Below are 20,948 nucleotides of genomic sequence, written 5' to 3'. Positions count from 1 at the left end.
GGCAACTCTGTCTGCCTGAAAACAGAACTGCCTGAAATAGTATTAGACAAAGCAGACAATTTAATTTTATGAAAGGGCTGCAAATTTGACCTCACAGCTGGAGAAAGTGCATTGTTTTGATCAGAACAAAAGAAAGCAAAAGCCTCTCTTTCCCCACCCACCTCAAGCTAAGAGGCGGCCAGTTGATCCCAGCAGAGAATTTTTAACACCCAGAGTTCACGCGCAGATGCTAAAGTACCACGGGGCATAGCTTTGCTCAGCACACCCTGCCAGGAGCCACAGGGAGATGGTTTGTGTTCGAAAATGTTTTTAATGGCTCCCTAATAATTTATAATGACAATGCTACTGTTTCTCATTTCAGTGTCTAATGTTTTAATGTTGGGTTTATTTATCTTACCCAAAACAACATAATAATTGCAGAGCAGAAAAACCACTTTGGGAAAAGGAGTGTTTGCACATGCTAATGATTTAATTTAAATAGTTCTGTGAATAAAAACTGAGGATGTGTGATTAAAAAAAAAAAGTGTGCTTTCATCTTTGTTTCAAATGTTATATATGATGTTTTTAGGTCAGTAAACAATAGAATGTAACATATTAAGCTGTAAAATACCATAAAGGACAATCATCTAAAAACCTCTCATGTATAAGGTGCACAAATAGTCAACTTCGACATCGGCCATTCTAGTAAGAGGTGGTGTTTCTTACAGCCAAGCCAGTAATCATACCTCTCAGTAATAAATAGGGTTAATGATGACAACCGAAGGCATTAAAAACATCTTCTGAACCATCAACAGTAAACAGTACTCCTGTTTACAAGTTCTGAGTTCAAAGCTCCCTGACCAGCCGTGGGCCACGGAAAAGCCATGTATCTCAGTAAGTCTCAGCTTCCTCAACTGTCAACGCAGGGCACTGGGCTAACCATGCTCCAAAGAATCATCAAAGAGTTTTTAAAAATCCAGTTCAAGGCCAAGGTGATCCTCACCTTCAACAACTAAGGGAAACACAGCTCTCCAAGTTCTACCAGCCCTACAGTGAAGACATGCAAGAGAAAATCTCCAGGGAAACATTCCATGTGATATTTCAGAGAGATGAACATGTTTGTGATCTCATAGAAGGAGGACTGTTAAATGGAGGATCAGACAACAAACTGATGGATAGACACTATGCAACATTATAGTTTGTCTCCTGTGTAGATTCTTCAGAGTGAACTTGACATTTTAGATCTAATTCAATCATGCAAGAAGCCCATGATTCATGGATTTCCTAACCACGTGTATCCAGACCTAACCCCCAAACCCATCTCTCCCTGCTTACTGAAAACCTTTCATAATGTCCCTGGAACTCAAGGTATTTATGGAAACATTAGACAAGTTTTTGAAAATGTCCATGACCTGGATTTAATTTTCCACGTAAACGAGGTTCACAGTATTCTTGCAGAAATGGTGACTGGGGTAATGGCACTGGAAACCAACATGAAGAAGATGGTTACACAAGTTGATGCACAAAATTAACTGGAGAAATCTGAGGTAATAGTTTTCACTGGCCTATTTTGTATTAGTCAACATTTTTCTCAGGCTGGCTTAATGGGAGCTACAGTCTGTGCTGTAAAGAACATGAATCTTCCTGGGGCGCCTGGGTGGCTCAGTCGGTTAAGAGTCCAACTCTTGACTGCAGCTCAGGTCATGATCTCATGGTCATGAGTTCGACCCCCGAAGTCGGGCTCTGTGCTGACAGTGTGGAGTCTGCTTGGGATCCTCTCTTTTCCTCTCTCACTGCCCCTCTCCTGCTCTCTCACTCTCTCTCAAAAATAAATAAACTTTAAAAAAAAGAATATGAATCTCCCTGAGATCCCGAGAATTATGAACATTCGTGGTCTCATTACAAAAGTGCCAAACCTAGTCCTTTCAAATAAAACATTGAAAAGGCTCCTCCCGGGTAAAATCCAGGGGGAAAGTCATCCAAGCATACCATGCAGTTGTGTACCAAAAACAGAGGAGGAGAGTCATAGCTTTTACCCTTGGATTTAAGTCAAGGTATCATATAGGAGATGTATAATCAGTATGGAAGTTCAATGTCGCTTTTCTTGCTCAGTGATTTTAAAGAAATTAAGTAGTTTCAGTGTCATATTTATCTTTCTTTGATAAATTACATTCATGTGCCCCCCTAAGGCATGCCTCCATGTATCGGCTATTACAGTATTTCAAAAAGTATTTGTCACATTTCTTTAAACTATGTGCAATCCAAAATGTTGGTGTTTTGTGTGGATCCCAAGTGCAGCATTCCACAATTCTTTCTTATTTGTCACAACTGTTAAAGAATCAAGTATGTGTTGCATGAAAAGATTGTCCTTTTCCTCTTAGTTTAAATAAACTCCAAGGTAACTGGACTTCTAAAAAAGAATCCAGTTCAATTATAATCTTAGCAGAAAGCAAACTAAATTACTGTAATTCCTTGACAGTCAGTAATTTACATAGAGTACGTGTATGTGTATTTATTTTTAAATAGGACAACACACTTGCACTTTTCTTACCCTCCTGATGAAGATGTAAGTCTCCGTGCTTCAGCAGCTGGGACATCACACCTGACACACCAGAAGTTCATTCCAATAGGTCTAAAGACAATACAGCTGACAATAATAAAAGTATAATTGCTACAAAACAGTACTCAGAAAAATGGGACTCCAGAAGGAAGACAGGAAATAAGTGTAATTAACAAGAGAGGGGGGAGTGAAAAACTTGTTTCTCTTATGGGGCAGACGAGCTGGAGTGAAAGGGAATTTGAGACAGGGTCATTGACATTAAGACTTTTGACTAACTGGAAAATACTTTTAAACAGGATACTTCTGTGTTTCAATAATCTGCATTTATAATAATTCTGTCTTTTATATTGTATTCTTCTACAGGTAGTTCACAATAGTTTTTTTTGTTAATCACTAAGAGTACTTGGCTGAGGGTGTCTGAAGCAATCAACCAAGTTTGCTCACCATTTTTGTTGTCTGACCCCAAGTTGAAATAACCAGCTTATAGATATAAAATTCCTTCAGGACGCAATCCAGAGGTCATCTCCTTGGTGATGCATTCTTTGGAATCCACTACCACCTGTATGCTTTCTTTCTCCCTTACTTTCATTATTTTTCTGCTTAGCGCTTAAACCCATGTAACATATTACACATTATACTTATCTTGACTATGATCTACTTCCCCATTAGAATGTTTCAAGGAAAAGGATTTTGTCCATTTGGCTCACTGGTCTAACTCAGTGCCTTGAACACTGCCCGGCATATAGTTGGTGCTCAACATATATAACATACATAGAACCTTGGTGTGTGAATATAATTCATTCTGGAAACAGGCTTGGCTTGTAATTCAAAGCACTTGTATATCAAAGCGAATTTCAAGAACCATTGGCTCAGTTGCGGTGACGTGATGTTTGGCATCATGTACTACTGACATTGCAAGGCATTGCTCATTTATCAAATTAAAATCTATTAGAAATGTTTGCTTGTCTTGTGGAACACTCACAGTACAAGTTACCCACAATCCAAGATTTTACTGTATATGATATGTCATAACATATGACATTATATATTGTAATATCAAATATATACCATAAATTATGTAGAATATATATACTACTATGATATGTTATGTTATTTTGCATGATGTACCTTATATTATAATAGTATATCATGTATTTATTATGCTGAAAACACTTTAGTCTATATTACATGTTCATTATATGTTATATGATATACAATGTATTATATGTATATACATTATATTATATATATGTATATACATTATATGTTATATAACATACAATGTATTATATATATATATATATATATATATATACAATGTACAACATATATTACAATAAATGATTGGATATTGCAGATATTCCCTTTAAGCTCCTAGCAACGAAGGCCCGTGAGAAAATGGGATGCACTGAGCGGGGTGAGGGTGGCATTTTTCTAGGAGGGCCCAGACATGCAGACCACAGGAGCAGTGTCAGGACTGTGGAGTCAGACAACATGAGCTGAAGTTTTGGCTCTGTTACTTCCTAGCTCTGTGCAATCCAGCAAGTTATTCAACCTCTCTAAACTTCAGTTCCCATATCCATAAATCTGCGATAGTAAGAGTACCTGCCTCATAAGTTTAATGTGAGGATTGAGTGAGCTCAAGTATGTGAGACAGCCTGCAGAGTATCTATCTAGCAGAAAGACTCTCCATAAGGACTCGATGATGGTGGTGATGCTGATGAGGAGGATAAAGAAGGTGATCATTACACTGTGATGAGGAATGAAGACAGGACAGTCAGTTCAGCAGACAAAACTCACAAATCTCCCACATCTGGTTCCCTCTCTGCCTCCCTCTGCACTTCCAGCCCATGAATTCATGCAGGCACATCTGATAGAATAGCACTCAGTTGTCACATGCTCACAAGAAAGGAGAGATACTAAAAAGATGTTTTTTCCACATCTATCGAAGAATACAAAGTGCTGGCACTTTTCCCTTGTAGATCTAAGCACGCCAGGGTCCAGAGAAACGGGAATCGTAATGCCTTGACAAATCAGAGCCTTTGGGAGACGTATCCTTCCGTGCGGTTGCATGTTCTAAGAGCATGTGCCCAGGTAGCCATCACAATCTTATGGGTTGAGTTTTGTTCTGCTTACGTGTTGTTTTGATGAAAACTTCCAAACGCACTGAACTTCGCTGCCTGAGCCCAATTTGCATGGTGCCGAGATTGACTCAGCTCGGGTGGTGATTCTCTACCACCCTCCAGGCCCCCACTTGCTCCCTAGCCTCCGGACAGGAACTCCCACTACCACAGCAGAGAAATGAGCTCCCCCAAGGCACTGACTGGTAAGGGAGACCTGCCAACAAACACAGCTCCCCAGCTGCCCAGGCACACCAAGCACAACCCAGAAGAGCTGAGGACTTAATGCCCAGGGTGGTGAAGCTGATCCGTAAGAGGTCAAAAATGGGAAAGAGATCACAGAAGAACCGCTTGTCCTCCCCTCCGAGCCCAGGCCGAGCGGTCCAAGATGCAAAAGTTCTATGTGGCCTCCCTGGACACACACGGGGAGACTGAGAAACGTGCTGGATGTTGCTGGGAAGCTGTAACCAATTTAATAACGTACCAGTTTGTATTTGGTGTCCCTTCCTTCAGACCTGGCTTCCTTTTCCACAAGCACCCGTGTTCCCTTGGGATTGCACCCTTAATAAAACATTAGCTTCCACTGTAACTTTCGCCCCAGGGTCTGTTTTCTAGGGAACCGGGGCCTCTACAATGACTGGGGCTATTCAGTAATGATCAACTATTACACCGCATAGTAATGAAGCGAAGGGCTCCCTCTGGGTTTCAGCCCTTAAGGAGACACTTAGGGCTGTTTATCCAGAGAGTGTCTGAAGTGTAGTGATTAAGAGCTCAGACTCTGGTACTGGCCTGCCTCATTTAAATCCCAGCTCTACCAGGTCTGGGAAAACTCAGACAGTCGTTTAAAATCAAGCTTTTGATTCCTCATCTGTAAGATGTGGATAGCGAGAGTACCCACCTCATGGAATCCTTGTGAGAAGTAAATGAGTTAACACTTCTTTAGTGGCTGGCATATAACAAACACACAATAGGGGTTAGCTACTTATTTCTCTTGTTGTCTGATTGCCAGGGTTACTTCTCACTGTTGTTACTAAGCCTTTCTACAGCAATATCCCCCTTGCAATTTCTAAAATACAGTAGGATAGATATCAGGAAGTCTAGCTATTAGAATTATGTGCAAAGTAAAAGTAAATAAGGTCTGGGCAAAAAACAGGAGTTCAGGTATGTCAGTGCAAATTATTTTTCAATAGGCTATTTATAAGGTCCCCAACAGCAATTTTTTTTTTTTTTGCTTACATCCTAGTTCTTGAGTGTATCCTACCAAATTCTGAAGTTCTCAATTAGCAAGGTATTATTATAAGTTTTGCAGTCATGCTGTATGACTGTGGAATACAGAATTCTGACTTAGCATCAGCACCCTTGAGTGCCTACACTATCCTACTTAAGAAACACAAGAATTTAGTCATTATAAATGGAATTCTCACTCACTCCAATTCTGAGTATTTGCCCTCTAGGCTAAAACCACAGACAAATAAGACTATACCTACACTTTTAGCAACTACAACAATGTTTTATGAAGTTGTTGTCCAAAAACATATCACTGTGTTTTCATTTCCAATTTCATGGGTTTTGTTTTGTTTTTATTTGAGAGAGAGACAGAGAAAGAGAGAATCTCAAATAGGCTCCATGCTCATCTATGCTCAGTATGGACTCTGACACGGGGCTCAGTCCTACAACCCTGGGATCATGACCTGAGTCAAAATCAAGAGTCAAGTGCTCAACTGACTGAGGCACCCAGGCAACCCTCCAAGCTCATTCAGTTTAACCATGTGGTAAACACTCCTTTAGAAGTATCCTCAAGGGTTGAGAAAGAAATACATGAACACCGCCCAGATCTGGGGAGAGCTGTAGGATATGCATGAGGGCAAGGGTGGATTTGTAGGAGAAAACTTTTAACTTTGTGTTCCATTTCCATGAACTCATTCAGGATCTCAGGGCCTCATACTGCCTCAAGTCTGATATGATATCCCAAGTATAGAATTCCTTATCAAAACTGACCTTAAGTCAATGTGTTTTTTAAATAATTGCAGGGCTTTATCAACGTTCTAGTCAATGAAATCAGAAGCATACTACCAAAGTCAGCAGGCCATGGGGATGAAAATTATCCACTTGTGAGATATGCTACCAATGTATACATTATAACAGTCATAAATTCGATGATCCATAATCAATTTTAATAATGATGTGGACATTATGGCTCAGCAAAATCCCTCGTGATTTAGGGGAAAACTCCAAGTCATGCTTTTAGGGTATAGATAATGAGTCTAAATGAAAGAACTCCAACAGTTGCTAGGACAGGTCTCAGAGGCCCCTTTCATTTGTTTCCGGATCCCGATGTATCTTACTATTCAATTCCCAAACGTGTGTTATGAAACAGAGTAGGCCCAAGGAACAATGCAATTGTCTCGCCAGCCAACTGTTCCAAAAAGGCAGTGAGCCCAAGACTCTAAACTTCTTGACCCTGCAGATTTTGGCTACAGAACTTCCAGAGCACTTTCTTGAGATACTGGGACACACCAGGGAGCCAGATCCACTCACATGCAACCTTGATCTTATATCCTTTGCGTGGTCTATCTACTGCCTCAATAATAGCCAAGAGGGATAAAGACCTTAAACCTGGCCCGGGTGTCACTGGCACCAATCTTCAAGTCAGGACTAGCCTTTGCAGCCTGGTCCAGCTCAGTCACTCCCTCCATTGACCTTGAAGATTTACTTCTTTCAGAAAAATGTTCATTTACCAGCATTGTTAGGCAGATGCCCATTTAACATGTAGCTATCTGAGGCAAACCTTAAGCCCCAGGGAGGACCCTAGCAATATTCACATGGTTATACATTTTTATTCATTTTTTGCAAAAGTAATATATTTTAACCACAACAATTTAAAATTTCTTTCTCTTTCCCCTCCAACTCCTCTATTACATTCTGCATCATCAAGGAGAGTGGCTGCAGGCATAAGAGAAAATGGAGTTAAAGATACATTAGGTTTGCATTCAGTGACATACATTTATGTGGTTCCCCATCAGTCCCAGCTATAGATAAATTGTTGCTAGCCGTCCAGTGCAGGAATGGCTTCCAAAAACACTCCTACCACCTACTGAACCAAGAGACCTGGCAGTCTAGCATGGACATGAAGGACTAGAACTTGCATCACTATATGAACACATCTTGTGGTGGGCAGAATTGGGACTACAATTCCGGTGGGGGGAGGAGAAACCAAGCTCAAATGTATGGAGCCAGAGCTAGCTTGTGGAAAATTCCCCAGTCATTAGATATGTATGCTTGTAACTGGAATATTTGGTTCTTGCCTACAGAGTCATAATGAGAATTCTCTCCTGAAATGCAGCACACAAATTATAAACACAACATGATCTTTTTCTTTTGTTGATTAGATTCCCAGAAATGGAAATTACTGGACTCTTTGTTTACCGAGCACAGACATGTAGCAGTATTAACAGCAAATGTGTCTGTTATAGCTCATATGAAAAAGAAACTCGATCGAGATTTTTTTTTTCAAATTTGACACCAACGTAGAAAATTTACATAGCATTACCAGTAACAAGTCATGACCACAGAGTAACATGTCTAAACTCTCAACAATAAAAAACAAATTTCAATCAACTAGCACTGGAGGAAAACTAAATAATCTTTCTTCACTTTCTATAGAAACAATTACAGAATTGTTAGCCCATGAAGAGTCAATCAAGCCAAACATGCAACCAAAAAATGTAGGGGAAAGGAAGTATGAGAGGTATGTCAGGAGTTTAATCAACAAAATATAATATTATTTTTCTGAATTTTGTGACATTTGTGGTATTTGTTGAGTTTTAAACTTAAGAACTGATGTGACTTCTTTCCTCGGTTCAAACAAATGCAGTAATTTTATGGTCATGAATGTTTATACTTTTTCTCAAAGCAGGCAACCAACAAATGATACAAGGTAGGTACTTCAAGCCTTACAAAACCTGGATCCGTTTCTGGGGTCAGGCATTCCTTGACAATTAAGCCTTGCTTATATATCATCATCAACTCTCACTGTAATGCTCTGGTTATCTCTCATTCTGTCTTGTCTCCAATTGGAATTTGTAAAAATCATCCCACAATGCCAAAGGGTGATGCTGAGGCCACAATAAACATGATGGATGGCTACCACAAGGCACTCACTTACTTTGTGTCACTTACGCATCACACGGTTTGCAATTACATGCTTTTCTGTCTGTACAGCTAGCCCTTGACTTAATCATCTCAGCATCCTTTTCGAGTGCTAAGCACCAGTGCCCACAGGGAATCAGGGAACTACAAATGTAGGAATGAGGGAAAAAAAACAGGTGGCAAGAAAAAAGGAAGAAGGGAAACGGGGAAAAGGCAGATTTTTAAGGAAGCAAGTGGAGGAGAAAAAAAAACTATAAAAGTTGTTTAAGCTGTATTTTATAGATATTGGGGGTAAACCACAAAGGCTTTATGTTTTTACCATAGTATCTTTGCGTGTGTGTTTGTACACCTCAATTTTTTAGCTTAATTGCTCCCACTTTTATTCACTCTGACTCAAGACATTTCATATCCATACGCTATTTTACCTCAGTATTATTCTCGCCACCATACTGCTTTTTAAAAGCAACTAGAATATTAACTATGTTATGCAAATGAAAATGTGAACTTAATCACAAAGAGTGGCCCTAGAGGAGCCACTAAATCCTCCAACGTCCAAAGAGAAAATTGGAGACTCCTATTATATTCAGTAAGTCATATACCGGTGCCCAGAATTTAATATAAATTGAATTGAATCCTACACAGAACTCTTTGTAGATTCTGTCTGTCGATAAGACATGCTTTCAGAAAAACTGGCGAGCTAAAAATACAGACTACAGCCCATTTTCGTTTTCATTTCATTTTCTTTTCAATGAAGCATTGTGAATGTAGTGGCACCACATAAATATTTATCAAACTCTATAATTCTTCCAAATGTAATGATAAATGAAAGTATCTTTCACGTGCATACAAAACACCTGCAAAAAACATTTCCAGAAGACTGATATGAAACGCAAGCTATCTGAAATCAGAACCACTAATAGATGAAGTCATCGTTTGATAGTTTTCGTAACCTCTGCTTACCAGGCGTCTCAAGTTTTACTCTCTGTTAATTTAAGAAATAAAAATAAGGGGCACCTGGATGGCTTAGTTGCTTAAGCGTCCAACTTCGACTCAGGTCATGATATCATGGTTTGTGGGTTCGAGCCCCACATCGGGCTCTGTGCTGACAACTCAGAGCCTGGAGTCTGCTTTGGATTCTGTGTCCCTCTCTTGCTCTGCCCCTCCCCTACTCATGCTCTGTCTCTCTCTCTCACTCTCTCTCAAGAATAAATAAACATTTAAAAATTAAAAAAAAAAAAAAGAAATAAAAATAATTCAGCATCACTTGGCGCTGGGGACCCTGACATGAAGGGCCAGGTAAGCCACTGAAAACTTCCATTATTGATATAAAAGGAAGACCGATTTCAGAGAAAAGAACCACACAGATTTTCAGGTCATTGGTTTGCCACACTATTTGTATTTCCTCTTCATCATGGTCATTATTTTTATCATTTACTAGTTGCCCAGGAATAACAGCAGCTCAAACTTGATATGCAACACAGACATAATTACAGATTTGGACCAACAATCCTCCATTAAAACCTAAATTGCCTTCAGCCAACAGTTAAGAAAAGGTCAAGAAGAAGGCCCCTGCTGAAAAGAGTCATAAAAACATGCTGTTCATTATTTTCCAGAAGCTTCTAATCCTCTCTCCCACCTGGCTTATATGATAGCTACTAAGTTCATCTGAATGTTGCACAGTCTTCAGGGATCCTCCGGGAAACATTTTTTTTCTCTTAAATAATTATGATCAAAAGTCTAGAGCTGAGGTTAAAACTCCAGAGCCAAGAAAAGTTTCTGCTGTCACAGATTATAACTTCCTTCCCTCCTTTGCTTGCTCTGATCCCAAGGGGAAATTTTCAGGGCAAGCTTGGGCCAGAATTCAGGGAATCTCTTTAGATCTTGGTGGGTGGAGGTAAAAATATCGCCTTGAAAAAAGAATGAGGACGGAGAATGCCATTTGGTCTTGAATGATCAGGAATTGCACCAAAGTCAGCAAATAACATCCATATTACTGCTCAGCTTGTCAAAGAGGAGTTAACAGGCAAGTTTGGGGGAAAGAAGCTGGAAAGATTAACAGCCATCCAGAAGATAAAATAGGATTTCTGGCACCTCTGAATGTAAGAAAAAGGAAGCTTATATTTTATTACATTATGTAAGAGACGTGCTACTATGGGAATTACCCACCCCTTTAAATATGTGGGCTAGGGCTAATGGTTTCTTCAGTGACAAAAAGCTCCTCATTTTTCACACAACACAGATTTTCTCCTTCCCAGTTTTCATTCACCCCCTGTGGACTACCTGATGATTAGAGACTAGAGATAAAAGAGTACTGGGCTCAGCACTGGTGCTGGCAAACAACCCTTCAGTTGAACTAAGTAAACAAAAGCTACTCAGTTGTATTACCCTATTACTGTATTGTATTATTCTTCCCTGGGCCACCAGCTGAAATGTGTCCTTCTCACTGGAGAAGATCAAGGTACAGCATCACAACATTTGAGAGCCTGAAAGATCCTGGTAGCACACCATCCAGCCATATCCCTTCTTCCTCTGTCTGTTGGGAGATGGTCTTCAGGAAAGCAAAAACCGTCTGCTCATTGTAGACAATAGATGGAAAGCCTAACTAGATGGGGACCCGAAGTCCTCTGGTTTCATTTTCTCTCCTCGCAAAATGAAAGCAGTGGGTAATTACTCTCTCTCTACCGTTTCTCCAGGCCTCCAGTGAAATGTGCCGACACACAGCACCGCAGAAACCGGGGTGGACAGGATTTGCTGGAAAACACCAGCCTCAGAAATATTTTTAAACTTACAATCTGTTTTAGAAATCTTTACATAAAAAAATATTGCAGCAGTCAGGGTCCTAACAGAGAACAGAAGGCACACACTCCAACAGGGTAATTGGGGAGCGTTTAGTAAACAGACTATTTACCAAGGTGTGGGCAGGATTTAGGGGCAATGATGCGGTCTCTAGCGTCAGGAACAGCAGGGAGCTGTGTCTACCCCCAACAGAGATGCAGCCAGGCCACAGTAGCCGGGGTGGAAAGAATCAGAGGGATATATCCCCTGCCCTGACTCTCTTCTTCTCTACGTTCCCAGGGGCAGAACCAACAGATGTCAGGGAACAAAGAGCCCACTGGCCAAGGAACTGAGGCACCTTGACACAAAGCAGAAAGAAGGGTGGAAAATGGGTCTGGAGAGGTAAATGGGAGACAGCTAGTACAGACGCAGAACGCAATTACAAAGTTATGTTTACTTACTGCTGGAATAAATGATAATTAACTTTACAGTGTTCGAGAAGTGTGAGAAGCCTCTTTTGGGTGTCCGATTGAATCCAACCACACATTAGGTTTCCTAAGCCTCAGCCGATTCTATGCAAACATTTGGAATAAAGAGAGCATTCTATGCTCACATACGTTGGAGAAATGCTGGCTGGAGTTTCAAATTAAAGAAAGGTCAATATAGATGCACATGTGTTGTGCATGTGACTCCCTCTCCTAAGACACCAAATGTATGAAAATAAGGAAACAACTGTGCCTACCTCGTGGTGTGGCTGAACGAGACAGGAGTATCATAAAGCATTCTGCACAGAAGTTGGCACATAGACGGTGCTCAGTAAATATCAACCACTGCGGCCATGGCCACCAGCATCACCACCTGCAGCTGCATTCTGACCTCTCAGACGGCCTGGGAAACTTCCCACCACAGAAGACCGAAGTCTTACACTTGTAGCTCTGTGTCACTAGGTGCCTGTCCCTGTCCTTACACATAAGTAAGCACGTGATTAATGTTAGATTATGAGACAGTGGTGAGAACTGCTGTATCTCATGCCAGGATGCAGGCTGCATTAGTATGTAGAAATTCTTCCCTCCTCTCCATTCCTCCATAAAAGAAACATTCTGTGCCCCACCCCAGTGTCAAGCCTGGCCCCATGGCCTGCTTCGGCTACCGGAATGTGGGTCAGTTTTGAGCAGCGGCTTGAAGAGGCACCACAAGCTTCCAACAGCCCTCCTGAGCCCTGACCTCCACCCTGAGGAAAACAGCACATCCCAGACAATGTGGGTACTCCTTCACCCGGGTGCTGGCATCAGCAGGCATGTGGGGCAGGCTAGAATTCAAACCACAGTTGCTACTTCAACTGTTCTGTCAGACTTGGGAGCAAGGAGAAGAGCTGTCTGTTTCCAGAAACCATTAGATTCTGTGGTTGTTTGTTACACAGAAATAATACAAAAAAACCTAATACGCATGCTTAACAAAGTTACTCTAGCATGCTAATGTGGCAAAGAGAGGAGCTCACAAGAGATTTAGAGTCTGCCAGTCCCAGCTCTGACAAACTCCTAGATATGTCACCCTGATTGAATGAGTCTCATGAACCCCCACCTTGCTGGATTCCTGTGACAATTAGAAACAGCACCCACAAAGCCCCTAGCATCATGCCGGCACATAATAGATACTTGGTAAATGAAAAAAATATATATAATGAGCAATAATGGACGGCAAAAATATCTCCCCAATCATCCATGACTAATGCGCTGAACTAGAAAGTGTTGATCCCAATTAAAATATTTCCTTAACCTCAGATAAATAAAACAATGAAATCATTGCTCTAGTTTGCAGCTTACAAAAGAACCTAATAGAAAATCACAGTTGAAAAAAAATACAATGTGCTCTTTCTAAACCTTCTAAAACTTCTGAGTCGTCAAGAATATGAATTCCTGTTGTGTCAAAGAATAAGAATGCATTCTTTGTGAAGGAAAAATGATTAAATTGCATCTTCCAGACTAGTAATTTAAATTGTGATCAAATCCACTGTAGCTGGGGGCCTCCCAGTTAATCCATTTACTGTGAACATTATTAAACATTTATTAAATGCCTGTGCGTGGTAAAAAAATTTCAAAGGTATGGTTTTGTTCGCTGAGCACCAAAAAAAAAAAAAAAAAAAAAAAAAAAAAAAAGTCAAGAACATAAAACTACTAAATGGATCAACTAATCCCGGCATATGCAGTTTCACAAAACAGGAGCACAGCAATTACCGAAGCACAGAAATAGATTTTTGATCCATCGGGAAGGCATTCAGAAAACTATCACCACTAATGAATAATAGAAGATTTATTCAGATTGTAAAACTTGACTAGGAAGGAAATTTATCTAAAATATGAGCTCAATTTCCTGCCTTTCAAAAGAATACGGAAAAAGATTTTGCAGAAAAGATACAATCTGGGAGACAGTCTCTAAGGAGTCCAAGTAAATCCAGGGTAGGGTTTCCAAGGCACCTATAGAAGGAATGCTTGGAGGGCTTAAATGAAGATCCCGGGGCTACTACCCCACACCTACTGAATCGGAATCTTGGGGGAAAGGGCCCAGGAATCTGTATTTGTTACCAAATTCTCCAGCTGATTCATGTGCACTCCTAAGTTTGAGAACCACTAGACAATGCAAGCCATTAAATAACCTTTGGCAGCTAACTTAAAGGTTCTTGAAAGACAAAAACCCAAACAAGTTTAGCCCACTCCATGCCAAAAGGACCAAAGGAAGACAATAGAGTCTGGACTTGAGACTCAGTAACAGCTGCAGGGCTAAACAGCCATTCATTTTGTCAGGAGTGCAGGCCATGATTTTTAGCACTTGGAGGCAAAGAGCTGATGGAAGCTTCAACGGTAATGCAAACCCAACAGCACCATGGTGATGACTTCTCCTGTTGGACATACATTGGCCAAAATTCTCCTCAACCCCAGAATCCCCCTGGCACACGTCCTGGCAATCACTCCTCGTCAGTTTTCTGGGCTTGCATTTTAAAATAAACAGAAGGGGAAAGGGGAGAAAGTAAGATGGTTGAGGATATTATTACACGGAAATTCTGAAATTCATAAAAAATTTCAACACCCAGTCCCATAATGTATTTTTTTCTATAACAGAAAGAAAAACATAGTTATACTTTCTAAGAGAGGGGGAAAATCCGTAAAGGGGGTAAAAAACTGCTACAATAGGGGCACCTGGGTGGCTCAGTCCGTTAAGTGTCCGACTTTGGCTCAGGTCATGATCTCGCAGTTTGTGAGTTCAAGCCCCGCGTCAGGCTGTGTGCTGACAGCCTGGAGCCTGCTTCGGATTCTGTGTCTCTCTTGCTCTCTCTGCCCCTCCCCTGCTCATGCTCTGTCTTTGGCTCTCTCTCTCAAAAATAAACATTAAAAAAATTTTGTTAATAAATAAATAAAAACTGCTGCAATAGTTTTAAAAATTAAAAATTCTCTGGGGAAGTAAATCAGAATGTGTAGGAATGCAAAGAAAGGAACACCGAGTTAGGACAGAGGAGACAAGTGGGTTCTAGATCCATCTATATCCTACTAACGGGTCTGTGACCTCCCACAACTCATTTAGCTAGTCTTTCACCCAAAGGAGTTAATGTTTACCAGTGAGAGCATTTTAAGTAACAAAGCAATGTCAAAATATAAGTAGCGATATTATCATCCATGGCAAAATTTATTTTATACAATCCAGAATCTAACGGAACAAAGAGCAGTGCGTTGTTGTTTTTGTTTGTTTGTTTATTTTACATAGAGGCAAAGGATACCAAAATCTTGGAGTCAAGAATTACAAAGGAAGCTATATCATCAGACGAAACAATACATGTATTTTCTGAAATCACACGCAAGATGAGAACAAAATAACATGGTACCAGTAGGGAAAATCTAGGCTACTCTCACCATATTGCTGCTGCTCTTCCCTGCATCAAGCTACACCAAGACGAAACTTCCAAATACAAACAACTCAACGTGGCTGATGTAGTCTTCTAGGGAGCAGCGGTTAATGATTCCACCTGATCCCTTCCTGTTTGACCTACCTTACACACATCCACCTGAGTCCCAACGATAAGCTTCTCTCACTGGAGAGCCACCAACAATGAGACTGAGAGTTTTGAAAAAGAAAGGGTGACTAAGGGCCAGTGCCATCAGTCAGTGAACCCAGGGCTGTAAGGACTTTGAAAACAGTTTAACACTTATTACCTAATAGATTTTAGATCAACACCAAATTCAAGTGTATCTAGGAACATGAGGAAGTCCATACATGTCTTTAAATGGAAGATAGCATAGAATACTGCAGTTACTTAGAGCTGAGTTTGAAATGAGGCTCCAAATCATCTATCTTCTCTGCGTTATCAGTTCATGAATTGATGATTATTAGTTGTACCTCATGGGGCGGTTGGGAGAATTAAATAAGACCTTACTATAAAAGTCTTCATAAAATGTTGTGCCCACCTTAAGTATTCCATGAAGTCACTGGTAGCAGTGCAAAGTATTACTACAAAGTAGACACTCAGTAAAGATACTGCCCTTCCCTTCTCATTTTGTATTTCAAAAATGAAAATACATTCCAGTGGAATGAAAAGTGATATATAATAAAATAGAGTGTGTGGCTAAATCATAACACAATTTTCTTGACATTTACCTTCATTACGGCTATGGAGATCAATTTTACAATTTACACTGGCCATAATTACAGTCCATGTATATAAAAATCACAGTTTAAATTTGTGATGGTACATTCAGTTTTGCAACTTCTATCCAATATTTAATACAATTCCTCAAATTCTTTTTCTATCACTATAATAACACCTGTTTTCATCATCACTACCTGTTTTCATCATCATTATCCTTACTGGGAGCAAAGCACCCAGTGAGTGTTGCAGTGTGTTAATATATATTAATGTACCCCGAAAGCTGTGAAGTGCTAATATTACCATTTACACAAGAATAGAGAAGACACAACCCCTGTCATGAGATGACTACAATCTGAAGAACACTAGAAAATGCACAGTGCTAATTGTGAAACACACACACATATGCACATGTCCGGGCACATGTACATTTAAAGATAAATGACAATAACAAGAACAGAAAATGTGTGTGTGTGTGTGTGTGTGTGTGTGTGTGTGTGTGTGTGAATATAATGGGTGGGGGACAATGAAAATATTGGGGTAAATTTGCCCGATATTTTAAAATGTCTCTATACAACAATCAAGTCTTACAAATAAAATCTTAAAATCAATTTTTATCAGCAAAATCCACAACATGCCCCCTCTAGCCGATCACGAAAACACTGGCGGAAGCATACTGCCATATATTAATTGAGTATCCACAGTGTGAATGCCTGTCGTTCAAAGGCCAGATGTGCCTGTGAAACATGAAAGCAACTACTGCAATATCACTCCAGCAAAGCTTTACTAGAAAGGGAAAGACTGGTGTATAAGATCCATCTGAAAATCCATTTCACACTTCTAATTTAAAGCCAATTCAAATGTAATTTACTTTATCAGGCCCTTTAATTTAGTGAAGGTCAGAAGTGCAATCAACAGAGGTGAAAATTACTTACGCTTATCAAAAGATAAGCTGGTAATAGTGCAGAACAAGAGAAACAAAACACAGGGATTCCCATTGAAAACCATGGTTAGCACCACTGTATAAACATGTCTTCTCACAAACCAATGCATTCTGAGATAAAGCTTTTACTTGTGTCATCTCTGCACCGAATGCAACCTCATTTGTCATTCTATTTCAGTGTGAGAATATTCCTTCTCTTCTCCAATGTTACAATTCGTGAGAGGTGAAACAATACTTGTGGCACAAAATATTAAACTTACCGCTCTCGTCATCTATATTGAACCTTCCAAGACCACTGCCATCCCTGATGGAGTACTGGATCTCTCCATCCCTCCCAGAGTCCTCATCTTGGGCAGCCACCTGCAGTACGCTTGTTCCAATGCGTGAGTTTTCTTTTACAGATCCAACGACAGCAAAGTCTGGGAAGTAGGGAGTATGGAGGTTTTCGTTGACATCCACCACCTCCACCTCAACAAAGGAAACAGATGACAGAGAGACCGGTCGTCCTTTGTCTTTGGCCCGAACCGTGAGGTTGTAGAACTGCTGCTTTTCATAGTCCAGCTCTTTGCTCAAGCGAATGGCACCACTGGCTTTATCTATTTCAAATCTCCCATTATAGTCATTGACCAAAGAATAGCGCACTTGACCCCCTAGCCCAAGATCTGGATCATGGGTCTCCAGCCAAGCAATGACAGTGCCAACAGGGAGATCTTCAAGAACCTTCACACTATAGCTACTGGGAATGAAAGCCGGGGAACAGTCATTGACATCATCCAAAAAAACCTTAAGAGTGACAACCGAAAACAGCTGCTGGCCACTTTCTGCCTTGTCTCTAGCTTCTATTTTTAAGGAGTAGTTTGCTTTAGATTCCCGGTCCAATTGGTCGGCTACATAAATGATTCCAGTTGAGCTGTTGATAGCAAACTGCTGTGTATCTGTCAAGACTGAATAAGTCACTTCACCATTAGAACCCAAGTCTTTGTCTCTGGCTTCCACCTGAATAATCTCAGTACCAATACTTGAACTTTCAAGAATGTTAACTGAGTAGCTGTCCTGAAGAAAGACTGGGCTATTGTCATTAGCATCCTCCACATTGATGGTCAGCAACCTCCACGAAGATTTTTGTGGATTACCTAAATCGTAGATGGTGATATTAAGGAGATAGAGGTCTGTGTGTTCTCGGTCCATAGGCAGAAGGACTTTAAGTTGCCCAGTCTCCATATCGATATTAAAGCAACTATCCGTATTCCCATCAGATATTGTGAATAGCACCTTTCCATTAAAGCCAGAGTCGGCATCATAGGCTTTGATCTTCAGGATGTTAGCACCAACGGGCAGATTCTCCTTCACAGCCACGTCAGAAGGAAATGACTTGTCAAAATGTGGCCCTTGCCTATTAACTGAATAAAAGTCGAGAAATCCATCTTCCAGATTCAGTTTCCCATTTGCTTTTGCCTTAATGAGTAGCTTCTCTGCCAGCTTCTGAGCCACACGAGTTTCTCGGCAACTGAAGCTCTTTGAAGACACCTTCCCATGCAGGACTGAAATATTAACAGACATGGGGTCCGCAAAATTCTCTCCATCGGTTGCTGTAATCCTGAGGGCAAAATTACCATTTTTGATGCCAGAATTCATCAGCGACTTTTTAAGCTGTAAAACACCAGAGTCTGGGTTTAAATAAAAGAAACCAAGTTCATTTCCAGAGATGATTTTGTACTTTACAAGTTCAAGTTCATCAATATCAATTGCTGAGACAGCTGTGATGTGACCCCCAACTGGAAAGTCATAGGAAATAACACCCTGGCAAGCCACTTTTTCAAAAAGAGGGCTGTTGTCATTGACATTTCCTATTCGAATAGTCACATTGACTTCACTTTCATGGCGGTATGGCGAACCCCAGTCAGAGGCTCTTACGATGAACCTGTAAATTTCTGGAGAGGATTCAAAATCCAATTCTTCAGTTGTGCTAATAACACCTGTAAACTGGTTAATGGCAAATGGTAACAGATTAAGACTGGCAATACTGTAGGTGATGTACCCATTCTCCCCTTTATCCTTATCAGAAGCTGAAACCATCAGAACGCTTGTGCCCACCGGAACACTTTCATTCACAAAAGCATCATACAGCGGCTGCTGAAATTCTGGGGTGTGGTCATTCGCATCTTCTATGCCGATGGTAACTTGTGCTTTTAAATCTCCTTCCTTGTTTGTCACGTCCAGTTTATAAACCTCCTTCTTAACAGTATTCAGTGGCTGTGCTGTGACAATCAGACCTGACCGAGGATTAATTTTGAAGTACTGTGCATCCTCACCAGGAGATAATTTGTATTCCACATCTAGCGGTTCGGGACTTAATTTTACTATAGCAACCACAACACCAGGAGGGGAAAATTCACTAATGCTCACATCATACATTTCTTTTTCAAATCTAACTGGGACACTGTCTCTTTGGGGGTTGGCAATGTGGACTATCCTTACTGCTGAAAATTTCTGAGGTGACCCCTTATCTTTTGCTTGAAGAGTGAGATTGTAGCCATAAGGAAAGCTCTCCCAGTCAACCTTCTTTCTCTCCTTAATCTTGTACTCATTCATCCATTTGCCTTCCTTATCCAGGAAGAACTGATCTAAAGGATCCCCAGCGACAATGGAAACAGACTCAATCTCTCCATTGGCCCCTTCATCAAGGTCATCGACTGTCACCACAGCGTATGTCGGCTCTCTGTCCAGTGAGAAAGGAACGTGAGTGACCACGTGGACAGTTGGGGCGTGTTCATTTATACGTTCAATGTGAACATAAAGCTTCGCAGTACTGCTCACTCCGTTGTTTCCGTAGAGCTTCATCCCCCGGTCCACAGCCAAAATTTCCAGGTCATACCTATTCTTTTCGTCATAATTTAACCGCCCGCTTAAAGAGATGACGCCACTTGTGGGGTGAACTGAAAAGAGATCAACTTTGTTTTTAAAGTAGTAGTAGAATTCTCCATTGGAGCCGATATCGGCATCTGTTGCTGTCACCTGGGCAACGCTAGTCCTTAAAGGTGTGCTTTCTGCGATTGTAACAGAGTATGTTGTGGGTGAAAACAAAGGTCGCAGATCGTTCATATCTAAAACCTGTATGTTCACTTTGGTCCATGCTTCCAGATCCTCTCCTCTGACAGAACCTTTTACTATCAATAAATAATTGTCCTGAATTTCCCTATTCAATATGGCCGAATTGCCACCTTTAGTTCTTATTCTGAGGAAACAGAAGTCTGCAATGATGACTTCCTCTGCTTTGAAGAAGCCTTCCTCGTCTCCAGATACAATTCTGTATTTGACATCCCAGGACAGATCTATTAAGGTGATGCCCATTCTACCCTGGCTGTGGACGTAGGTCCTTGCTGCTGAGTTCTCATACACGGTAGCATTGTAAACGGAGTGTGTGAAGTGGAAGCCCAGGGGCCCAGTCCCCGGAAGCCCCTGGGAGACTGTGGCCAAAAGCTTGAGAAGCAGGAGAATGAGGCAAGAAGGAGGAGGCCGTGTACCCACACAGTATCCCATAGTTATATCCATCGTATCATACCTCCATCCTGGAATGGGGTGGGGGGGGGGGAGAAAGAGAGAGAAAAGATAAATTAACCTACAGAAAAGTGGGAGAAGGTGTAGGAATGCACCGTGAAGAAACAGTGCTTTTTAAAAACTTCATTATAATTTTTTTTTTTTACCAAAACATCAATACAAGAAAAAGTTAGAAACCTCATCGTACTAGACGGCAAGAAATTCAAAGTCACTAGGGTTCAACCTGATGTT

At 40.8% G+C, this 20,948-nt stretch overlaps 1 protein-coding gene across 4 annotated transcripts in view; it reads right to left on the bottom strand.

Moving 5' to 3' along the window:
* FAT3 (FAT atypical cadherin 3) overlaps positions 1–20,948 on the bottom strand; it is a 674,764-nt gene that overhangs the window by 506,457 nt on the left and 147,359 nt on the right. For all 4 annotated transcript variants that reach the window (XM_086678557.1, XM_086678555.1, XM_086678554.1 and 1 more), the window contains exon 2: positions 17,420–20,728. In XM_086678557.1, the coding sequence (XP_086534683.1) occupies positions 17,420–20,711 (3,292 nt within the window). In that variant the 5' untranslated portion in view covers positions 20,712–20,728. The remainder of the gene's footprint in view (positions 1–17,419; positions 20,729–20,948) is intronic.

This window comes from Puma concolor, chromosome D1 (assembly GCF_028749965.1).
Source record: "Puma concolor isolate L17-30 chromosome D1, mPumCon1.1.hap2, whole genome shotgun sequence".
In the NCBI taxonomy this organism is placed as follows: Eukaryota; Metazoa; Chordata; class Mammalia; order Carnivora; family Felidae; genus Puma; species Puma concolor.
The sequence above is the reverse complement of the archived record's forward strand: the minus strand, read 5'-3'. Positions and strand labels throughout refer to the sequence as shown.